General features: G+C 42.7%; 1 protein-coding gene across 12 annotated transcripts in view; it reads left to right on the top strand.

The window, feature by feature from the left end:
* dmd (dystrophin) overlaps positions 1-24,822 on the top strand; it is a 1,663,772-nt gene that overhangs the window by 509,704 nt on the left and 1,129,246 nt on the right. For all 12 annotated transcript variants that reach the window (XM_033033201.1, XM_033033203.1, XM_033033205.1 and 9 more), the window contains exon 7: positions 3,357-3,475. In XM_033033201.1, the coding sequence (XP_032889092.1) occupies positions 3,357-3,475 (119 nt within the window). The remainder of the gene's footprint in view (positions 1-3,356; positions 3,476-24,822) is intronic.

The raw sequence follows: 24,822 nt of genomic DNA, 5'->3' as shown, positions 1-24,822 counted from the left end.
GTGCATTTACCTTATTCTCCTCATGATCTATACACCTTTGTAAGATCACCCATCAGCCTCCTGCGCTCCAAGGAGTAAAGTCCTCGCCTGCCGAAGTAAATTTTCCAATTAATTGTGGCCTATCAGAAATCTAAGAAAATGAAAGTTATGCAACTGAAAATAAAGTCCATGTAATTAAGGTCATAAAGTCATAAGGAATAGGAATTAGGCCATTTGGCACATCAAGTCTACTCCTCCATTCAATCAGGATTGATCTTTCTCACCCTCTTAACCCCATTCTCCTGCCATCTCCCCATAATCTGTACTAATCAAGAATCTATCTATCTCTGCCTTACATATATCCACTGTCTTGGCCTCTACAGCCTCCTGTGGTAAAGAATTCCACAGAATCACCACCCTCTGACTAAAGACATTTCTCCTCATCTCCTTCCTAAAAGAACATCCTTTAATTCTGAGGCTGTGACCTCTAATTCCAGACTCTCCCACTAATGGAATCAACCTCTCCACATCCACTCTCTCCATGCCTTTCACTCTTCTGTATGTTCCAATGAGATCACCCCTCATTCTTCTCTACTCCAGCGAGTACAGGCCCAGTGCTTGATTATGTATGTACGTTTCTGTGAGGGAAATCTGTAGTCTAAAACTGTGCAATATGTTGGTTCACAATTCTCCCACTCTGCACAGTTTGTGATCGAGGGGTAACTACAAGTACTACAAGACTATCACCATTGTCCCAGGCCAGAACAACAGACCCATCATTAGGTATTCAAGATTTCCTCTTTGTAAATTAGCATGTCTTAGTGTTGCCCTTTGCCTCCATACTGTGTCGCAGGAAAAATGTGTTACTTAGTAAAATGGGATGAGTACCGCTTAATCTATTTTAGGGATGAGCATGAGCTGTTATCAATATTCTCACAACACACTGGTTTTATAAAGACATGATGTGAAGCAATTTAATGTATTCCGACTGGTTAAAGGATAATTCTGTTAAGTGGTCAATTATTTTATTCTATGAGAATACGGTGCGCATCATATTGATTATATCAATGTTAGCAATGTTTGAAGTATGATTTGGAGTGGTCTTAATCATCTTTTTGGTATCACTCCGTTTTTTGTTCTTTTCCTGTTGTAATGAATGAGCACAAATTGTTACCTAATGCTACAGCTTCTTGGCATTCAATGCAGTTGATAAAGCCAGAAATCACAGTGTAATTGAGATATAAGCCAGCAATTATACAGTCAGCCCATGGGCCTTCATTGATGTAAGCAGATCATGTTGGGTACAGCTAGCCTGCTATCACTTGAGACAGGTTTAGTTTTCTGAATTCTGCAGCTTTTGTGAAGCTGTGACCCACTAATCGGAGCCTTTTGGTTGAAAGAACTTCAAAGAATACAATGTTTAAGATTCTTAATCAAATATGTTTGATTCTCAAAACGACAGCTCACACTTTTATGACGCGTTTGATATTGCCAAGGTGTTTCCCAGGAGCACGATCAGAGAAAAAGAATATACTACTTGCTATGTATAAATATACTACTTAAAATATATTACTATGTACAGCGATATGAAGATGTGAGTGTGAAAGGGATAGACACAAAAATGCTGGAGTAACTCAGCTGGACAGGTATCAGCGTTGGGAACAGGTTCGGTGGGAGAGCTGGCAGAGGCAAGAATCCCGCTGAGTGTGAGCCCTGGAATAATAAGCACTGTCACTCACAGGGAGGGCAGGAGATTGTGATCTATGTACTCACTGCCACTCAGCAACTGATCTGAAGAGTTAAAGCACAATCAAAGCTCCTTTGATCGCAGTTATCTGAGACTGTGATAGCAGTTGTTGGTCTTGCTTAGATGCAATCTGGCTTAATGTTGCACTTGTCTGTTTTGAAATGGCAACTGAGGTATTGGGCCTGCAAGGTTGCAAGAGGAACTCCCACCCACCTCCTCAGGACCTTGTAAGACACTTAAAGAACCAGCATCCAAGATGGTGGCTGAGTGCATTACACTTTATGACTAGGTATCACCGTCGATATCTTTAATTTCCCTTTCCCCTGACTCAGTCTGAAGAAGGGTCTCAACCCGAAATGTCAACTATTCCTTTCCTCCCGAGATGCTGCCTGAACTGCTGAGTTAGTCCAGCTTTTTGTGCCTTTCTTCGATTTAAACCAGCATTTGTAATTCCTTCCGACACAAGAGGTATCTTTATCTACACTGTCTAAGGTGCCAAGATCTCTGCAATGAGTTTAAGCACTGAAATTAATCTAACAATAAAAACATATTTTTAAGAGGTGCCCATATCTTGTATTGGGTGCTGGTAAAGTTGAACTGGTGCTTGCCATTCAAATATCTGGACCAGGAGGTTGCACTCAGAAGATACCAATGGTAAAAGTGATTTTCGTGTGTGGTGCCTAAACTAGGGCGCTGGTCAATCACATGTCGTTCATGCAAGAAACAGTTTGAACATCATCCAATGTTGCCTGTGGTGTCTCTGGAGGGAAAGGAAATAGTTGAAGAGAAATCAAGCTAGTTTCTCACAGCAGTAAAGTGAATGTATTTTTAAGGTGGTATTGCTGAGGCTGTTTACGTTTTTCGACTGTGTGGATCACACCTGCATCGTAAGCTAACTGCTAACAGAAAGACTGTTGCTTTTTTCCCCCCCTAATTGAGGCGAAATAGTATTCAGATTAAGATTTCATTCTGCTGAAGACTGAGCATTTGCACCAAGCCATTATGATGTGCTCTCCGGAACTGTAATCCTGTTGCTTTTGTGCATCTGTTTTTTAATGGAAGTTTCAATAACTGAGCAAAGTGTTACCTTGCCTTGGGCACTGTTTGTGGCCCTGCTAAAATGCAGCTGAGTACACAGGATCTGCCAGCTGCTCTATAATGGGGGCCTTTGGATGACTGTTGGAAGCATTTATCTGGCGGAGGTAGGGAACGTTGTGGGACATTGTTGGATCGATACACGCTGCGGTTATCATATGACCACTGTCAAAGCATTAGGAGCAGCTGCCCCGCTGATGTTATTCATTATCGGACATTCCATAATGAGATGAATTAAACATGATATAAAGTTAGAAAGACGTGTTCAAATAAAATGAATTGTATTCCCTCTCGCTGCACAGTTGCCCCTTGAAATATGTACCCAGTATCAATCTGCCGCAAAATTCACAGTGCAGGTTTACAACGATCCTTCTTAAGATGAGTGACTTGGGATTCAGTAAGATGCAATGTATAGATATCTCCCAAAGTAATAGTTCCCTTGACTTCTGTTATTAAGCAGTAGTTTGAAGTGCAATTGATTTGAGTCCAAACAGAATTATGATTGACTTTATAATGTGGCTCATTGTACTTTCAGGCCTGACCTCTTTGATTGGAAGGACGTTGCAAAACTACAGTCAGCAAACGAGAGACTGGATCATGCCTTCACTGTGGCCAAACAGCATCTTGGGATTGCAAAGCTGCTGGATCCTGAAGGTTGGTACCCCTTCAGAAACCGAATCAAATATGCATTACATTATTCTTTTCCAGAAAAGCTGCAGTACATCAGAAATGTAAGATCTGAAATATAGACTAAACCACTCTTTCATTTCATACATTTGTATTAAGTTAGAAAATGAGGAAGAAACACCTGGTGTATTGTTGACTTTCCTGAATAGTCAAGTGAATCAGTGTGGTGCGTGGGCGGTGGAAGGGGCACCATGCGCTAGGAAATATATTTTATTTAATTCCCAGTCAGAGCTGCAGTTAGTCACCTTCAGTCAGGAAGAGGGGATGGAATTGTAATTATTCTTGGCCTGGGAAAGATACAGTTGGCAATTATTATGATTATTTCTGATTCTGGGCATTGAGAGCTGTGCACCTGAGCAGGTCGGTGCCCGTGAGAAATTGGACTTGCTTAAGTCTCTTCAATAACCATGAACTGTTGCCATGGTTTTTGAAGCAATCTAATATTTGTCACCTTGTCCCTGCACACACGTGTGAACAGTCACATGAATATGCAGGGCATGGAGGCATATGGATCGCTGGCTGGTGAGAGGAGTTTATTTGCCATTGTGTTTGGCACGGACATTGTGGGCCGAAGATGATTGCTGTGGTGTATTGTTCTATGTTCTTTGTAGACCACCTGTGTCTTCTTCTTGCGTTTGAGGCAGCAGAAGTCTGCAGCAGGGTGATGCCATCCGGTTCGACATCCATAGGTGCCCGCGCTAAAAAGGGCGCATGCTCCGGGTTGGCTGCCAAGCTGCGGCGCTGCTGCTGTGCCATCTGTGTGAATGTGACGAAATGCAAAAGATTGGATCGTTTCCTGAGTAAAGTTCACATCATTAAACTGCACACCCAATTATCAAATAAGGGTCTGGAGGATATTCATGATAGGATTTTGTTTAATGATCAATTTTACTTGTGAAAAGACTTTTAGGATAAAAAAAACAAAAAGCAATAAATAACTCTCCCCATCTTCCAGATGTGTCAGCAAGATGTTCATATGGAAACATTTCATTGACATGTATATGCTGCAGTCACTTCTCCAAACAATATCAAATCTGCATATTGCAAGGCCTAATAAACAGTAGTGAGATAAATAAACAATTAATCTGCTTTGGTTAGCATTGACTATAGGTGAAAGTTAGTGTAAGGAGTGTGGAGAACACTTGGGTTTTCGTCAGTGTGTGCCACCTGTGACATGCAATGGAATCAGTGGCAGCTCCAAAGGCCTCAGTGTACAAGCCTATCCCAAGAAGTTCATCTTCTAGAAACATAGAAACATAGAAATTAGGTGTAGGAGTAGGCCATTCGGCCCTTCGAGCCTGCACCGCCATTCAATATGATCATGGCTGATCATCCAACTCAGTATCCCGTACCTGCCTTCTCTCCATACCCTCTGATCCCCTTAGCCACAAGGGCCACATCTAACTCCCTCTTAAATATAGCCAATGAACTGGCCTCGACTACCCTCTGTGGCAGGGAGTTCCAGAGATTCACCACTCTCTGTGTGAAAAAAGTTCTTCTCATCTCGGTTTTAAAGGATTTCCCCCTTATCCTTAAGCTGTGACCCCTTGTCCTGGACTTCCCCAACATCGGGAGCAATCTTCCTGCATCTAGCCTGTCCAACCCCTTAAGAATTTTGTAAGTTTCTATAAGATCCCCTCTCAATCTCCTAAATTCTAGAGAGTATAAACCAAGTCTATCCAGTCTTTCTTCATAAGACAGTCCTGACATCCCAGGAATCAGTCTGGTGAACCTTCTCTGCACTCCCTCTATGGCAATAATGTCCTTCCTCAGATTTGGAGACCAAAACTGTACGCAATACTCCAGGTGTGGTCTCACCAAGACCCTGTACAACTGCAGCAGAACCTCCCTGCTCCTATACTCAAATCCTTTTGCTATGAAAGCTAACATACCATTCGCTTTCTTCACTGCCTGCTGCACCTGCATGCCCACTTTCAATGACTGGTGTACCATGACACCCAGGTCTCGCTGCATCTCCCCTTTTCCTAGTCGGCCACCATTTAGATAATAGTCTGCTTTCCTGTTTTTGCCACCAAAATGGATAACCTCACATTTATCCACATTATACTGCATCTGCCAAATATTTGCCCACTCACCCAGCCTATCCAAGTCACCTTGCAGTCTCCTAGCATCCTCCTCACAGCTAACACTGCCCCCCAGCTTAGTGTCATCTGCAAACTTGGAGATATTGCCTTCAATTCCCTCATCCAGATCATTAATATATATTGTAAATAGCTGGGGTCCCAGCACTGAGCCTTGCGGTACCCCACTAGTCACTGCCTGCCATTGTGAAAAGGACCCGTTTACTCCTACTCTTTGCTTCCTGTTTGCCAGCCAGTTCTCTATCCACATCAATACTGAACCCCCAATGCCGTGTGCTTTAAGTTTGTAAACTAATCTCTTATGTGGGACCTTGTCGAAAGCCTTCTGGAAGTCCAGATACACCACATCCACTGGTTCTCCCCTATCCACGCTACTAGTTACATCCTCGAAAAATTCTATAAGATTCGTCAGACATGATTTACCTTTTGTAAATCCATGCTGACTTTGTCCAATGATTTCACCACTTTCCAAATGTGCTGCTATCCCATCTTTAATAACTGACTCTAGCAGTTTCCCCACTACCGATGTTAGACTAACTGGTCTGTAATTCCCCGTTTTCTCTCTCCCTCCCTTCTTAAAAAGTGGGGTTACGTTTGCTACCCGCCAATCCTCAGGAACTACTCCAGAATCTAAAGAGTTTTGAAAGATTATTACTAATGCATCCACTATTTCTGGAGCTACTTCCTTAAGTACTCTGGGATGCAGCCTATCTGGCCCTGGGGATTTATCGGCCTTTAATCCATTTAATTTACCCAACACCACTTCCCGGCTAACCTGGATTTCACTCAATTCCTCCAACTCCTTTGACCCGCGGTCCCCTGCTATTTTCGGCAGATTATTTATGTCTTCCTTAGTGAAGACGGAATCAAAGTAGTTATTCAATTGGTCCGCCATATCCTTGTTCCCCATGATCAACTCACCCGTTTCTGACTGCAAGGGACCTACATTTGTTTTAACTAATCTCTTTCTTTTCACATATCTATATTCTGACACCAAAGCTCTCTGCCACTGTAGTAGTCATAAAAATATAGAAAAATAGTAGGAGTAGGCCATTCGGCCCTTCGAGCCAGCACTGCCATTTAATATGATCAGGGCTGATCATCTAAAATAAGTACCCCATTCCTGCTTTTTTCCCCCATATCCTTTGATTCCTTTGGCCCTAAGAGCTAAATCTAACTCCCTCTTGAAAACACCCAGTGAATTGGCCTCCACAGCCTTCTGTGGCAGGGAATTCCACAGATTCACAACTTTTTGGGTGAAAACGTTTTTCCTCTTCTCAGTCCTAAATAGTCTTCCCCTTGTTCTTAAACTGTGACCCCTGGTTCTGGTCTCCCCCAACATCGGGAACATTTTCCCTGCATCCTTTCATCATATGGCAGTCTCGCCATCCCGGGAATTAATCTGGTGAACCTACGCTGCACCCCCTCAATAGCAATAATGTCCTTCCTCAAATTAGGAGAACGAAATTGCACACAATACTCCAGGTGTGGTCTCACCAGGGCCATGTACAACTGCAGTAGGACCTCCTTGTTCCTAAACTCATATCCTATTGCAATGAAGGCCAACATGCCATTAGCTGTCTTCACTACCTGCTGTACCTGCATGCTTACTTTCAGGGACTGCACACCCAGGTCTTGTTGAACCTCCCTTTTTCCTAATCTTACACCATGCAGATAATAATCTGCCTTCCTGTTCTTGCCACCAAAGTGGATAATCTCACATTTATCCACATTATACTGCATCTGCCCACTCACCCAACCTATCCAAGTCACCATGCAGCCTCACAGCATCGTCATCGCAGCTCACACTGCCACCCAGCTTTGTGTCATCCGCAAACTTGGAGATGTCACATTTAATTCCCTTGCCTAAATTGTTAATGTATATTGTAAATAACTGGGATCCCAGCACCGAGCCTTACGGCACCCCACTAGTCACTGCCTGCCATTCTGAAAAGGACCCGTTAATTCCTACTCTTTGCTTCCTGTCTGCCAACCAGTTCTCTATCCATGTCAATACCCTACCCCCAATACCATGTGCTCTTATTTTTACACTAATCTCTTGTATCGGACCTTGTCAAAGGCTTTTTGAAAGTCCAGATGCACCACATCCGCTCTCCCTTATCCATTTTACTTGTTGCATCCTCAAAAAATTCCAGAAGATTAGTGACTTTGACCGATCCTGTCATTGCTTTCCAAATGCGGCTCTATAACTTCTTTAATAATCTACTCCAGCACGATAATAATCCTCCCCACGACTGATGTAAGGCTAACCGCTCTATAATTCCCCGTTTTCTCTCTCCCTCCTTTCTTAAAAAGTGGAGTTACATTGGCTACCCTCCAATCCACAGGAACTGATCCAGAGTGGAGAGAACATTGGGGCCAACTTCTGGGGCCACCTCCTTGAGTACTCTGGAATGCTGGGGATCCTGGGGGTTTATCTGCCTTCCGTCCTAGCAGTCTACCTAATACCATTTCCTGACTAATGTGGATTCCCTTCAGTTCCTCCCTCCCACTAGATCCTCGGTCCCCTAGTATTTCTGGGAGATTGTTTGAGTCTTCCTTAGTGAAGACAGAACCAAAGTACTCATTTAACTGTTTTGTAATTTCCTTATTTCCCATTATAAATTTACCTGTTTCTGATTGTAAGGGACCTACATTTGTCTTCACTAATCTTTTTCTTTTTACATATCTAAAGAAACTTGAACAGCCAGCTTTTATATTCCCCGCAAGCTTTCTTTCATGCTCTTTCCCCCCCCTCTTAATTAACCCTCGTCCTCCTCTGTTGAGTTCTAAATTTCTCCCAGTCCTCCGGTTTGCTGCTTCCTCTGGCCAATTTATATGCCTCATCCTTGGATTTAACACTCTCATAGATTTCCATTATTAGCCACGGTAGAGCCGCTTTCCCCGTTTTATTTTTTCACCAGACAGGGATGAACAGGTTCGTTCAGGTATGTAGGTAAATTGGGTTGGTATAAATGTAAATTGTCCCTAGTGTGTGTAGGATAGTGTTAATGTGTGGGGATCACTGGTTGGTGTGGACTCGGTGGGCTGAAGAGCCTGTTTCCGTGCTGTATCTCTAAACTAAACTAAACCTCTTTATAGGAACAAACGTGGGGCACGTTTGATCTATATCTCTTGTTCTTTATTGAACCAGAGTTATCTTGAGAAGAATATCTATTCCAAAACTATCCCGTATAACATGGAGCGAGGCAACACGGCCAAAATACAGGAGGACTATTAATGCAAACATGAAGGCCATTTCTGCAAGCACTGTGTGGTGATCATCCTTGTAAATAACACCATGATAACTTCCATTTGTTCCCTCATAATCTGCCATAGGCCAGTGACACGTTTGTTCCTCACAATTAAGCAAGATTGTTCAGGGTGATAGGTCCGTGACATCTTGGTCATTATGCACAGATGTCAGTGTGTTATCTGTTGTAAAAATGTAAAAAAAACACCAGGTAAATCACTTTGAGGCTGGCAAATTTGGATTTTCTCGGTTGCTGGATGATCAGAGAAGAAAAGACAAAAGTTCAAAACATTGGGAACAAAATTAAATGGAAAACAGAGGCTTAACACAAATAGTGGTAGAACCACCTCCACTGACAACAACAACGATGGCGAAGAATAATGTCATTCTATTCCCTCAGAAAATCTCAAAGCAACATCAAAAATTACTAAACTGGGAAATTACGTTTGTACAGTTAAAACAAATCCATTAAGGTTAAAATCTCTATTGGTCCCAAGACAAGGCCCTTTAAGCATGACAATCATTAAAAATAGCCTAATGTGGCCCACCACAATAAAAAAAAATCAACATGCTGCAATACACCAAATAATAAAACCAGACGCAAATCTCCATTGAATTGCCTACTCGTTACTCAGTTACATTGACAAAAGGTACAAGACTGTATTAATTGTCAGGAGCTCAACAGAAACACAGCAAAATGTTTAAGGTGAATCTATTTGTTGAGTAGGCTGCCAGGTCCTGAATGAATTATGAAATATCATGGAACAGGAGTATAAAAACAAATGTCTGTAAATCTTAAATAATTTGCTCCCACAAGGCTCTATTAAGGTCAAAATAAGAGTTTAAGCCACACTCAATGAACCAAGTCACTCAATCATGGCAAGAATAAATATTTGATGATTCTCATGAGTATATAATAATATGTTTTATGAATCATCATAGGGAGACACATCAGCACGCCACTGGAGGAAGCACACATAAATGTTTCAACATTTGGAAAATGTAAATTTCGGTTAGGAGAATAATCGTTTGTGGTTGCAATTTTTTCACCCTATGCAGTCTTGTGTCAGGAATATAAAATGAAAAGGTATACAGATTTGCAAACAAAAAAAACTTCTGTACAGGCATCACATTCATGCACACTCCACATCTGCATTCTCCACCTTGGCATTGCAGTAATTAATATTGACGGAATCTGGGATGCAACGGGAGTTCTCCGAGGCTTTCTCCTTGATGAGTAAAGTTTGGGAGCTTTAAAATGAGCACCAAGAGGCAGACTGGGGCAATTACCTTGAATGTCACAGAGGAGCAGCAGCCAGACCAGCGAGGGAGTGGATTGGCTGAGACTTCTTAATTAGTTTAGTGGATAGTTGACATAATTCGGTAAAATTAAGTTCAGGTGTAGCGGAGCGGCCTTGGAGAGGTGAAGTGTGAGTCTTTGGCTCAAGAGTCTTCGGCTCAAGAGTCTTCGGCGAGGAGGCTACACTAATCGGTTCTGCGTGTGTTCCGATATTTAAACTTGTGACTTGTTGAAGGAGGCTATCGGCAGCAGAGAAGGGAATAGGTTTCACTCAACTCTGAGTGTGTCTCATTTGTAATTGGTGATTTGTCTACTGAAGTAATGGCAGGCAAGTTGTTACAGTGTTTCACTTGCAGGATGAGGGAAGTCAGGGACACTGCTGGTGCCTCTGACAACTACACCTGCGGAAATTGTGTCCAGGTGCAGCTCATGAAGGACCGCGTTAGGGAACTGGAGCAGCAGCTGGATGACCTTAGGTCCTTTCCTGGAAAACGAGAGTTTCCTGGATATGACCTATAGTGAGGTTGTCACACCGAGGGTACAAAAAGAGCGAAGGTGGGTGACAAAGAGGACGAGATGTAAACATGGAATGCAGGAGACCCCCGTGACTTTAAGTACACCGTCTTGGAAGGGTGCGTTGGTGAAACTTTTTCTGACTGATATCCTGCAATAAGTGCAACTATTCTCAACTTCAACATTAAACTTAAGGGCCTGTCCCACTGTACGAGGTAATTCAAGAGCTCTGCCAAGTTAAAAAAAAAATCAAACTCGTGGTAAGCACGTAGAATGTACGTAGCGGGTACGTCGGAGCTCGGGACGTCTCTTAGCAGCTCGTAACGCTAACGGCAGGTACTCGGGAAACGTGGTAAGCTCGTGAGGACTCGTGAAGATTTTTCAACATGTTGAAAAATGTCCACGAGAGCCCCGAGTACCTACGAGTGGCTATTATCGTAATTCTCCAAGTTCAAATCAGGGGTAACTCGGGCGAACTCTTGAATGACCTCGTACAGTTGGACAGCCCCTTAAGTGTTTTCCATTGTAAGAACAAAAGTAGAAATGCTGGAACTGCAGTGTGCTCTACTTTTGTTATAGCTCCTCAGAATGAACCAGTTGGCTCCTCAGGCAGTAAGAGCTGGAGAATATGCAGGCTTCCATTGGTGAGATTTATACTACACATGTTTAGAGAGGAACTGCAGATGCGGAACCGAAGATAGACACAAAATGCTGGAGTAAGTCAGCGGGTCAGGCAGCATCTCAGGATAAAAGGAATCGGTAAAGTTTTGGGACAGAGAGGATTCTCTTGAACTTCTACAGGTGTACAGTTGCATATTGACTGGTTGTATCAAGGCCTGGTTTGGCAACTTGAATGCCCTGGAACGAAGGGAAGACTGCAAAAGGTTGTGTACATTGCCCAGTCTATCACGGGTTCTGACCTCCCACCATCGGTGGGATTTACCGGAGTCGCTGCTTCAAAAAGGCAGCCAGCATCATCCTGGAGACCTGCACCACCCTGGCCCCACACTCATTTCACCCCTGCCATCGGGAAGAAGGTGAAAACTGTATCGTCCAGGTTCACGAACAGCTTCTTCCCTGCAGCCATTGGACTTTTAAACACTACAACCTCAAATAAGCTCTGAACTACATAGACTATCATTGTTATTATTGCACCGTTATTGTTCATTTGTTTTTTATGTGTATGTATGCGTGTGTGTATACACACACTGAACTTGTTTTTATTTATTATATTGTTCACAGTGTACTATGTTTACATATTCTGTTGTGCTGCTGCAAGTAATAAAGTCATCGTCCTATCTGGGACATCTGACAATAAAACACTCTTGACTCTCTCTTGACTCTTGCGACCGAAGCGTCTGTACGGACCGGGAGAGGAAAACCAGAGGCATGAAAAGATACACAACAAATCAGAGTCGACACTCTTCTGTACATTTTCATGCCTCAAGTTTCCCTCTCCCCTGTCTCTCAGTCTGAGGATAATTCTGGTATTAATAAGTGCCATCCTCAAATTCGTTACCATTTATATTATCCTGAGCTGTGTGCATTCAGGTGATTGAAGAGACTTCTGCATTTTTGCTCTGTGTCTGGCAGATAGATTAGCCATCAGGAGGATCGTTTACCATGGAATACCTGCGCTTGCAGGCATGATCTGGTTCACTTTCCTGTCAATGGTGACTCCCTCTCCACCCACGATGTCGAAGGTGGAGAATGCAGTCGTGTGGATGGTTTGTCTCAAGGTTGAGATGTGGACTGAAACTAAGTGGTTGGAGCAGGACTCAAACTGGGCATTAGTAATCAGGTCATTGGTGAATTAGTGTCAGTTGACAGCAGCTTCAAAGTCACCTCCCATCTCTACAATAGCAGCATCTTTGGTTTCTTGTTGGTACAACAACAGCTTCCCCGGGTTGGCATTCTGTGTGCATTACCTTTGCTTCTTCTCTCCAGATATTATTTTTCAATTTTAGAAAAATAATTGCATTTATCGTTTAGTTTAGTTAAGAGATACAGTGTGGAAACTTGCCCTTCGGCCCACTGAGTCCGCACCGACCCCCGCACACACTGAGGACAATTTTACATTTCTACATTTCTACCAAGCCAATTAATTTACACACCTGTACGCCTTTGGAGTGTGGGAGGAAACCGAAGATCTCTGAGAGAACCCACGCAGGTCACGGGGAGAACATACAAACTCCGTACAGACATGAACCTGGGTCTCTGGTGCTGTAAGGCAGTAATTCTATCACTATGTCACCGTGTCGCCGTTCTTGAATCGCATGTAAGTGTGCTCGCACGTGTCCATATTAAATGTATTTTGTTGCCATTTTACCCGCTCATCCCTATGTGCCACTGTTCAGCTTTGTGCTGCGGTCACAGTTAATGGTGAGGTCATACTTGTGCTGCCCATACAAGATAGACAAGTTAAAAAACCCCACAAAGTACACATTTTTCCCCACTACCCAGCCTTCAATATTTCCACCCTCTTACCAGATGGCCCATTTCTCACCTTGCAATCTTCTTCTATCAGTCAAATTTCCATCAATGACCAAACACGGTTCAGGCACCGAAAATACCTGTGTTCTCAAGCTTTCTATCGACTAAGTTTAAATTCTTCTAGTCCAAAATGGGCAGACATCAGATTTCACAAATACTCACTCACCCTGTTAAATTCCAATTCCTTTTTCTCCCTTCTGTGCTCCAAGTGCCACTTTGCCTCCTCTGCACCACTCCCTTTGATGAATTGTTCCCTCAAAATACTTTTTCTTCTCATATCTCTGATTAAACATGCTTTCGGGAGATATTGAACACTATATGCCTGTTTACACTTGCAATTTAGCTTAAAATACTTTAATTCTACTTTCAGACTGTGCCTGATCACCCTTCAATTCATTTTTATTTCTCACAGTTCTCTGCAATGTCTGAATGTCATCTTTTATATCTTCATTAGCCTGTCCTGCATCCTCACCCCTCGAGCATTGCTTGTCAACTTCACAAGTGTCAAATCAATGTTCAATATTAGCACGCTAGCTCTCAAGGTATTGCACCTTTTTGCGCTATCTTTCCTATGTTTTCTCTTTCTATCCCCTCCAGTTGCTGTAGGTCAGTTTACAGCTGCTTCCCCATCTCCCAATCATTTGTGCAGCTCAGTCTTTGTTTACTCATTTTTGAACTTGTCTTTGATATGCTAATAACCAGAAGGCTTTAATTAATCCTTGCTAACATCTGGACTCCCGTGTGCACTGCTAGACTCGCACGCCAGATGATCCCTCTCTACAATGATTGGCAATCACCTGTCTGAGGCAACTTCCTTGTCACGTTCTTTGTGACCATTTCACCCATCATTTATTCCAATCACGTTTGTGATCAGGCATTAAGGCTGTAAGAAGCTAGTTTCATCTACTAGTCTATCCATCAGATTTCAGGACTCCCACGTGTGGAATAGACAACTTGAGGCACAAATCAAAACTGCCTTGTTTAAAATCCGTGTGCGGACAGGGTGCCGAAGGACGAGAAGCCGAAGCCAAGATGCCGAACCGACATGATGCCGAGCGGACATGACGTCTCCGGATACGGGATTGGTCCGACACCTTGTCAGTCATCGACAAAGGTCGGCGATTGGTCCAGATCCCCGCGTCCATCACATTACTGGCCGTGGGGAGACGGGAGGGTGGGAGGGAGCTTGAGCTTGCATTTGTTAACTGGTGGCAGTGACTCCAAGCTGCTGCGATTGCCACAGAGGCAGTGATGTGATGGACGCGGGGGTCTGGACCAATCGCTGACCTTGGTCGATGACTGACAATGTGTCGGACTAATCCTGTCCCTGGAGACGTACAAGGTATAACAATTTAACCATTTTTAAATGTAACAATGTACAACAAAAGTGTTTCATACCTATTTATCATTTCGGCTTCATGTCCGTTTGGCATCATAAATTTTCAACTTTATGTCCGTTCGATGTCATTTCCTTTCGGAGTCGTGTCCTTTCAGTGTCATGACTGTTCGGCGTCATGGCTTTTCAACGTGATGTCCATTCGGCATCTTGACTTCGGCTTCTCGTCCTTCGGCGTCCCGTCCGGGTCACGTCTGCCAGTATCATCTCATGCTACATTTTTGCCTTCCTGATTTCCTTCTTATGTATATGTAGACACAAAAAGCTAGATTAACTCAGCGGGTCAGACAGCATCTCTGGAGAAAAGGAATAGGTGACATTTTGGGTCGAGACCCATCTCGACGTGAAACGTCACCTTTTCCTTTTCTCCAGAGATGCTGTCTGACCCGCTGAGTTACTCCAGGTTTTTGTGTCTATCTTCGGTTTAAACCAGCATCTGCAGTTCCTTCCGGCACGTTCCAGTATGTTCCTCAATCCCCTACATTCCTCCAGGGATACACTTGATCCCAGATGCCTGTAGCTGACTCGTCCCTCTCTTGTCCTGACCAGAGGCTCAATGTCCCATCATTCAGGTTCCTGACTCCATCGCCTCGCCATTCACTCTCACAGCAACATGTACACCTTGAACTCTCATTATCACACTTGTAAAAAACATCGCCCTTTTCAGGCCACCATTTTGCCTGCTCCAATCAACTTTTGCCTGCTCCAATCAACTTGGTGCGAGTCCGCCCACGAGTGATCCCGAGTTTAAAACAAATCAAACTCGTGGTAATCACGTAGAATTAACGTAACGGGAACGTCGGAACTCGTAACGCTAACGGCAGGTACTCGAGAAACCTGCTAACTCGTGAAAATCTTTCAACATGATGAAAGATTTCCACGAGTCAAATTTACTCTTGAAGTAAAACTTTTTAACTTTTAAACTCGTTGTAAGAACGTAGTAGCCCGTGAGTTTACCGGAGTGACTCGTGAGTCTACCGTGGGCACTCTTTAACTCAGCGGGACAGGCAGCATCTCTGGAGAGAAGGAATGGGTGACGGGTTGACGTTTCCAAATCCTGCTGCGTTTTTGTGTTACTCCAGCACTGTGTGTTCACTTTTGTCAACCAGCATCTGCCTTTTCTTGTGTATGACATTATTTGTATCCGTGGCAGTTGATTGTCACTCCCTTCAGTTACCCAGGGGGTTAAATGACTCTTTTCTGCAATACCCTGACTGATGTAGATAAGTATACAATATGTCTTTTTCACCACTATTTACGTGCATTGCTATTTTCAGGGAGTTATGGACTCTCTTAAGGCTCTTGAAGAGACTCAACACCACCTCCTCCTTGATCTCAAAATGTCCCGGCATATTTGTTTACTCTACACTGGTCTCCATCTCCTTCTCGTTGATGCATACTGATGCATGTATTTGTTGAGTACCTCGCCTACATCCTCTGACTCCAAGCATTCATTCCTCCTATATCCTTGTGTGCTCTGACCTTTACCTTCATGTTTTGTAATGTATGTGTAAAATGCCATTGGATTTTCTTTAATCCAATTTACCAGTGACTTTTTATGGCTGCTTCTGGCTCTCCCTGCTTGAGTTTTCTCCTGGTTTCTTTGCGTTCCCCTAAGGCCCTACCTCGTTTCATCTTCCTAAACCTTACAGATTGTTTTTATTTTTTGGGTCCACTTAAATCATCCAGAGATTACAAAGATTCAAACCGCTGCAAAAGTTCATACACGCAAAACTTTAAATGATCTGATGCAAAAAATGGAACCAGCAGAATGTCAGTTAGCTGTTGGTCTTGAATTGGAAACTGACCAAAGTTGTCCTCCTCAACTGATGAGTCTCAAATGCTGTTACTCAGCAACTCGTACACAGTGTAAAATTAATTGGTCCCATAACAGCACTTTTCCACTTGGCTTGAGCTTATTGTTGAAACGGTTTTATTTTCTGTCGGTGTTTCAGTGAATGCCTCCCAAGGCTGAATCATCTGTTGAAAGAATCTGCCTGGGTTTGTGCCGGGGCTGACATCATTATCTGTGAAAAACAGCTGGTGAAGTACAGCAGCAGTCAGCAAAACCTCAGTGCACACTGGTCCAAAGAATGTGGTCAGCTTGTGTGAATGGTGAAATGGCAGCAAATTATTTCACAGATCTTACAACATGTGAAACACCTTGGCTCCAAAGTTGATATTAAGTTTGTGAATTGCTCCCATAAGCTGCTTAGGTCATTTATCGGAATAGCTATGGATAGATTTGAGTGCAAAGGGGTCGGCAGCTAGTCGCAGCTGCAGGCTAGTCCCATTGGCACCACCAAATGACACAAAGTGCTGCAGTATCTCAGCGGGTCAGGCAGCATCTGGAGAACATGGATAGGTGACGTTGTGGGTTGGGACCCTGCTTCAGACTCAAGTTGGCTCTGGCAGGAGCCCAGTCTGAAGAAGGATGATCTGATCTGCAACATCACCTATCCATATTCCCCAGAAATGCTACCTGACTGGCTGAATTACTCCAGCACTTTGTGTCCCTTTGTGCAAACGAACATCTGCAATTCCTTTAGTTCTACTCATTGGCACCACAGCCTGATGGTAATTGTGTTGGGTACTGACAATACAATGGAGGTACTTGGATGCCACCCAGCCAGATGATATTATTATGAATAATTTTCCTTCATTGGTTACTGGTGCTGGACATTTGTTCCAGGTCATATTTTGAATCACAAGCCTAAGCACCAGAATGCTCTCAAGTGAGTGGTCCGTACCTTCATTATTCATTGAGATCAGATTATTAATCCTTGCGGCACTCTGTGGAAATGCATAATTTGCATTGCCAACCTTATTGGAGGTAATTCACAACTGACCTTCCTCATATAAAACAATTTGTTCTTGAACTGCCTGCAAGCATTGCTGCAGAAAATCAGCAAGTGGCTGAACAAACATTAAATCTTTCAAAATCCGAGGAGTGCACCAGTACTAATGCATATTTTCATTCTCTAGTTTGGCTTTGATCTGATAAAATAGAATTAATTTTATATATGCATCCAAGATTGCCGTTGTGATATCACAGAATTCACTTTAAACAATTAAAGAGCTTTGCGCACTGAACAAGGTTTCCAACAAGCCTTCAGTTCAACTGTTTACAACTTCTCAACCTTCATTTTCCAAGCATGTGGTGCTGTGGGTTGATTTGTCATTTAAACTCATGCAGTCATTGACAATTCTGCTTAACTCTCTGGTAAAGATTACAAGACGGCAATATTTTGGAAGACCTATTACATTAACATCCACAGATGTAACCAAAGTAATCTGAGTGAAGTGAATTTAAATAAAAATGAACTTAAAAGTGAATTCTCAGACATTACAGAAGATGACATATTTCATGTTTCAGCGTGATTAGATGTTCCTTTTCTCCATAGTGTGATTACCAGTTCATTTCTGCTCATTTTTAGAATTGAAGCCTTATTGCCTAATGTTTTGGAATTTATCTTGGATTTTTGAATGAAACAGCTCCAATTTTCTGAAAGAAACAATCAATTATCCAAGAGAGACGCAAGGTATTGCAGATGCTGGTTTACAAAAAAGATGCAATGTTTCTCTCTCAACGACTGTTGGCTGACCTGCTGAATATGTCTACTGTTTTTCAGCAGCCGTATTATTTTGCAGTTCGATCCAGATCATTATGGCTCTCATTGCTAGACTTCGGCTTGAGCTGTGGAGTAAGGATTCATGGTGTCAGACCCTCAAGGGAATAGTCAACCACATTTGAGGCATTGATCAAGCATAACATCAATCCGTTGCTTTGGGACTGTGTCCAAATCTGTAGCTGATGTCCATAAACCTATCCTTGTGCACATCTAATTTAACTCCATCACAGCCAGCAATTTTCAACGTATCTTCTGAAGTCTCTGCTATGTACTTTTCTGAAGCTCCCAGCGAGTTTGTCTGATTTTCCCAGATTCCCTGAAATGTTTGAGATTGTCTGATCTACAGATATGAGGGTTTTTGTTTGATCTTGAACCACTTTAAGTTTTCTGCATGAGAATTGATCATGTTTGAATCTAAGGAGTCAAATTCATTGCTTGATGAAGAATAAAATAAAATGATTGTTTTTCTTCACAAGTAATAGTCTACTGAGGGGTAGACAAAAATGTTGGAGAAACTCAGCGAGTTCGCCACCATTTTTGTCTACCTTCGATTTTTCCAGCATCTGCAGTTCCTTCTTAAACATTTCATCCACTGAGGAGTGATATTTTTTATTAAATTGTGTCAAAGATGTGCTTTCCACAGTTTTTTTTGTTTTTCGTTATAATTAATGGTCTTTTGAAGAGAATATTTTTTCTAAATCATTTCAAAGTTGTGCATTCCACAGATTGCATGGGGAAAAAATTATTTCACTTTTTTTTGGAAACCAGATTTTTCACCAAATGGCATCTCAGTTCATCCAGTTACACAGAATGGAAAATAGCCCTTTGGCTCAACTCATTCATGCCCCCAAGATGGCCCATCGAAGCTAGTCCCATTTACCACATTTGCCCATATTCCTCCAAATCATTTCTATCCATATACCTATCCAAAATGGCTTTTAAATGTAATGACCTGCCTTCACTGCCTCCTCGGGCATTAATCCATATATATACCTTTTTCTGTGTGGAAACGATGCCCCTCAGCTGCTTATTAAATCTGTCCCCTCTCATCTTCAAGTTATGCCATTTGGTTCTTGATTCCCCCTAGCCTAGAAAAAAGACTCAGAACATTCTCCCTGTATATTCCCCTCATGATTTTATATGCTTCTTTTAGATCACTGTTCAGTTTGCTGCACTACAAATAATGAAGTCCTAGGCTGCCCAACCTCTCCATTTTGCTCAGGCCCTCGAGAGCTGGCAACGACTTTGTAAATCTTCTCTGCATTCTTTCTAGCTTCTTGCCATCTTTCCTAAAGCAGGGTGACCAAAACGGAACACAATACTACAACTGCAGCATTATGTCCCAATTCTCTTTTCAATTACCTGACTGATGAAGGCTAGCGGCCAAAAGCCCTTTTCACCACCCTATATACCTACGATACCACCTTCATGGAATTATGTATTTGTACTCATTAATCACTCTGCTGTACATCACTTCACAAGACCCTACCATTCACTGTGAAGCTCCTACTTTGGCTGGACTTCCCAAAATGCAACTCCTCACAGTTTTGTGACTTGAACTCCATCAGTCATTTTTGGCCCACTTGCCCAACTGCCGTTATTCTTGCTAACCATCATCACTGTCTATGATAACACTTATTATTAATGTTGTCTGCATTTCTTCTGATCTTTGTCTTTCTCTTTAATGTGTTCAATTTTATTGGGTTCCTCACCAAGCAAGATTTATTTCTGAGAAGTTCTGTGTATAGTATGAGAGGAGTAGATCGGGTAGATGCACAGAGTCTCTTGCGCAGAGTAGGTGAATTGAGCACCAAAGGACATAGGTTCAAGGTGAAATGGAAAAGATTTAACAGGAATGTGAGGGGTAATTTTTCCCCACAAAGGGTGATGGGTATATGGCACAAGCTGCCAGATGAGGCGGTTGAGGCTGGGACTATCCCAACGTTGAAGAAACAGTTAGACAGGGACATGCATAGGACAGGTTTGGAGGGACATGGACCAAGCGTAGACAGGCCAGACGAGTGTAGCTGGGACATATTGGCCGGTGTGGGCAAGTTGGGTCGAAGGGCCTGTTTCCACACTCTATCACTGTGATCTTACAAAACTCAGTTTCTGTTTAAACAAGTTCATTATTTAGTGGTAGGCCATTTACAGCAGAGACGAGGAAAATCGTTTTCACCCAGAGAGTTGCGAATCTGTGGAATTTTCTGCCTCAGAAGGCAGTGGAGGCCAATTCTCTGGATGCTTTCAAGAGAACGTTAGATAGAGCTCTTAAAGATAGTGGAGTCAAGGGATATGGGGAGAAGGCAGGAACGGGGTACTAAATGTGGATGATCAGCCATGATCACATTGAATGGCGGTGCTGGATCGAAGGGCCGAATGGCCTACTCCTGCACCTTTTGTCTATTGTCTATTTAGAGGTTAAAATAGGCAGTCATAAGCCAAGAACTTGATTCTATTAGATTATTTTATCTAGGTTAGTTAGATATATGCAATAAAATTAGAATATTGTAAATGAATGGGAGGAACGCATATGGCCTCTTAAACTTTCATGGCCTCTCAGTGAGATTACAACTATTCCTTGACCTTTATTTTCCCAAGTGTTTGCTACATCTTTCAATTTCCATAGACTTCAAAAATAAATTGAACTCCTCCTCGAACATAAGTGGGCATCCAGTCTTTTTGGGGTAGAGAATTTCAAAGATTCAAAGTTTTGGAGCATATAAATACAATCTCATCTCAGTTCTACTCAGAGAAGTTTAAAGAGATTCGGCATGTCACTGAATATGCCAACAGATGCACCACAGGAAGTATCCGAGCAGGTTACAATATTAGCTGTCTAGGAGCCATTCGTGCAATTCCAATGCACGGGAACAGGAGAATCTGCAGAGTCAGCCCAGCCCTCCCCACCATTGAAAGCATCCATATGGGGCACCGACTTAAGGATGTGGCATCTACAATGATCTCCACCATCCAGTTAATTAATTAATTCCCTATTATTGCTATCGTCAGGCAGGAGGTACAGATGCCTGAAATCTCTCTCCACCAGCTTTGAGAACAGCTGCTTTTGTACAACCATCAAGTGTTTGAACCAACCTACACAGCCTTAATCCTAGCCATTCCAGGCTAATCCAGGATACAAAAAGTATCCCCACACTCTTACTCACGTGCTGCCATGAACTCCCCCAACATAAGCTGTTTTAAATCGTGAAATCTATTGATTGTTTTTCTGTTTCAATTTAGATATTATTGAAAACGAGAGCCAATTCATCTCAGTCAGGGGTTATGTTGCAGGAGCTTTAGTTTAGTTTGTCATGTGTACAGAGGTACAGTATAAAGCTTTTATTGTGTGCTATCCAGTCAATAGAAAGACTATACGTGATTACAATCAAGCTGTCTACATTGTACAGAACAGGATGATGGGAATAAGGTTCAGTGAAAGATAATGTTCAGTAAAGTCCGATTAAAGATAGCCTGAGGTTCTCCAATGAGGTAGATAGTAGTTCAGCACTGCTCTCTAGTTGGCGATAGGATGGTTCAGTTGCCTGATAACAGCTGGAATGAAACGTCCCTGAATCTGGAGGTGCTGGTTTTCATCATTCTGTACCTCTTGCCTGATGGGAGAGGGGAGAGGAGGGAGTGACCGGGGTGAGACACATCCTTGATTAGGCTGATGGTCTTGCTGAGGTAACGACAACATTAAGGAAGGAAACTCAGGGGAGATTGTTTCACTTTTAACCACAGTTTAGATTGGCTGAGGGAAGTGGCTGTTCAGGAAACATGGATGGTAAACGCCGAGCTTGTGGTGCTAAACCCTCTTGAGAAACAAAACTATCTGGTGTCGGAGGTGGGGGAGGAGGTGGAGGAGTAGGGAGACACCAATCAGCTTTCCATTCATTTTATTGCATTGTTATTATGATTGGCTTTTTCCGACTTTACTTTCAAGCTCTTACATGTCTTCACAATGTAACCTTGAGCATGTGAGAGAATGACAGAAATTTATGGGAGAAGAATTGCTCACTCAAAAAGAAGCTATTCAGCTTATTCCCACTCCCTGGTCCACAGCTCAAAAGTTGCAAGAACGTCAGGTACTTTTTAAGTGTGTTTTCTCCATTGCCCTTTCGGTATGCCGGTAGACCTTTTCCATCCCAAGGATTTTTTTTCCCGCTGACTGGATAACATGCAACAAAATGTTTTTCACTGTACTTCGGTACATGTGACAATACACTAAACCGAACTCCCCTCTAACCTAATTAATTTAACTAGCTTAACCATGCTTTCCAGTTGTTGATTTTTCTGCTATGAGAAATATTTGCTGTTTAACTAGCAGTTCGACTCTATCTGTTTTCATAGTCATAGAGTATCGTCAAAGATATATTCAAGAGAGAGTTAGATCTAGCTCTTAGGGCTAACAGAATCAAGGGACATGGGGAGAAAGCAGGAACGGGGTACTGATTTTGGATGATCAGCCATGATCATATTGGCTCGAAGGGCCGAATGGCCTACTCCTGCACCTATTTTCTGTGTTTCTATATTTAAAGTGATACAGTGTGGAAACAGGCTCTTCGGCCCAACTTGCCCACCACACTTGCCCACCACACAGGTCCCAGCAACACTAGTCCCACCTGCCTGCTTTTGGTCCATATTTCTGCAAACCTGTCCTTATCCATGTACCTGTCTAACTGTTTCTTAAATGTTGGGATAGTCCCAGCCTCAACTACCTCCTCTGGCAGCTTGTTCCATACACTCACCACCCTTTGTGTGAATTGTGTAATAGGTATCACCATATTATTGTTTGAGAAATTGATGCCTGTTATTTCTGTTCAAATATGCATCAGTAACATGGAGATGGATTCAATTTAATTGTGGCCAAATGGCATTTAGGCTGAAAAATTGCTGTTCACATCAATTGTGAGATCATGAATCTGAATGTATCATCGCCTGCTTCAAGCTCATTCTAAATTCCTAAACAAACAACATGGCACCATTCCCAGAACTCTGAAGACCAGCTCCTCCCTCAAAACTGCCCAGACAATTATGTGACTCTGAACACCTTAATAACAATGTCTGAGATTTGGGAAAGGGCAGTGGATAAATGGGTTCCATTCTTTAATAAATCTTGTATAGTGTTGAAGTGATATACGGTTGTGCATTTGATGGGGGCATATTTATATTTGTTTACTGAGCTCTTAATCTTGCCGTTGTCATTATGTTTTGTTCGTAATATATTCAGTACATCAGCTAATCTTCGCATTTTGCTAGAACTTGGTCTTTTACCAGATGTGGATGTTGCTGGTAAGGGTTGCACAGTGACACAGCTGCTTGAGCTGCTGCCTCACAGGCCATGGCCTCGGGTGCTGTCTGTGTGGAGTTTGCATGTTCTCCTTGCGACCGCATCGGTTTCCTCCCGCATTGCAAACATGTGCGGGTTTGCAGGTTAATCGGTCTCTCTGTACTGCCCCGGATGTACAGGGAGTAGATGTGAAAGTTGGATGACATAGATCAACTGTGAACGGGTGATGGTCGGCGTGGACTCAGTGGGCCAAAGGGTCTGTTTCCATGCTGTATCTTACAATCAATCAAAAATTAGAACGAGGGAAGAGCAGCAGGACCAAATAGAGTCATCGTGTAATACAGTGTGGAAACAGGCCCTTTGGCCAACTTGCCCACACTGACCAACATGCTCCTTCGAGACTTGTCTCATCTGCCTGCGTTTGGTGCATATCTTTCCAAATCTGCCCTATCCATGTAACTGTCCGAATGGCTTTTAAAATTGGTAACTTTCTCATGGAGCTGGGAAATGGCCTCCTACGGACCTACATCACCTTATGGTTTCCTGAGGACCACTTCACATGCTATCACATCTTCACATGCTCTCTTCTCATCCCACTATTTAGTATCTATCTGGACCAAGTTTCACAGTTTTGTGATTTTGGAACATAAATTGCAACTTTATCAGTAGCTTCCTATGTGAGATATATATTTTTTGGGCCCAAAATATTTTCAGAACTCACGGCGTTATAGTCTTATTTTAAAAGTTTGTTTCAATAAAATTCAAGAGTTTCCATTGTTTAAGGCAATTTCTAACTCTCAGTTTGTACAACCCTGTCATTAAATCCTCAGTCAGGAGATTTAATTATTTTTAGTTTAGAGATACAGCATGGAAACAGGCCCTTCGGCCCGTGAGTCAGTGCTGACCATTGATCACCCGTGCACTAGTTTTATGTTATCCCACTTTCGCATCCTACACACTAGGGGCAATTAACCAAGGCTAAATTAACCTATAAACCTGCACGTCTTTGGAATGTGAGAGGAAACCGGATCAGCTGGAGAAAACCCATGCGGCCACAGGGAGGACATACAAACTCTGCAGAGACAGCACCTGTAGTCAGGATCGAACCCAGGTTTCATAAGGTCATAAGGGATAGGAGTAGAATTAGTCCATTCAGCCCATTCTCTACCTCCTTAACCCCAATCTCTTGCCCACTCCTCATAACCTCTGACACCTTTACCAATCAAAAATCTATCTATTTCTACCTTAAAAATATCCACAGACTTGGCCTCTACAGCCTTCTGTGGCAAATAATTCCACAGGTTCGCCACCCTCTGACTAAATAAATGTCTC

The sequence above is a fragment of the Amblyraja radiata genome, chromosome 14, assembly GCF_010909765.2.
Source record: "Amblyraja radiata isolate CabotCenter1 chromosome 14, sAmbRad1.1.pri, whole genome shotgun sequence".
NCBI lineage: Eukaryota > Metazoa > Chordata > Chondrichthyes > Rajiformes > Rajidae > Amblyraja > Amblyraja radiata.
Note: the sequence above shows the minus strand (reverse complement) of the source record. Positions and strands in the feature narration are given on the sequence as shown.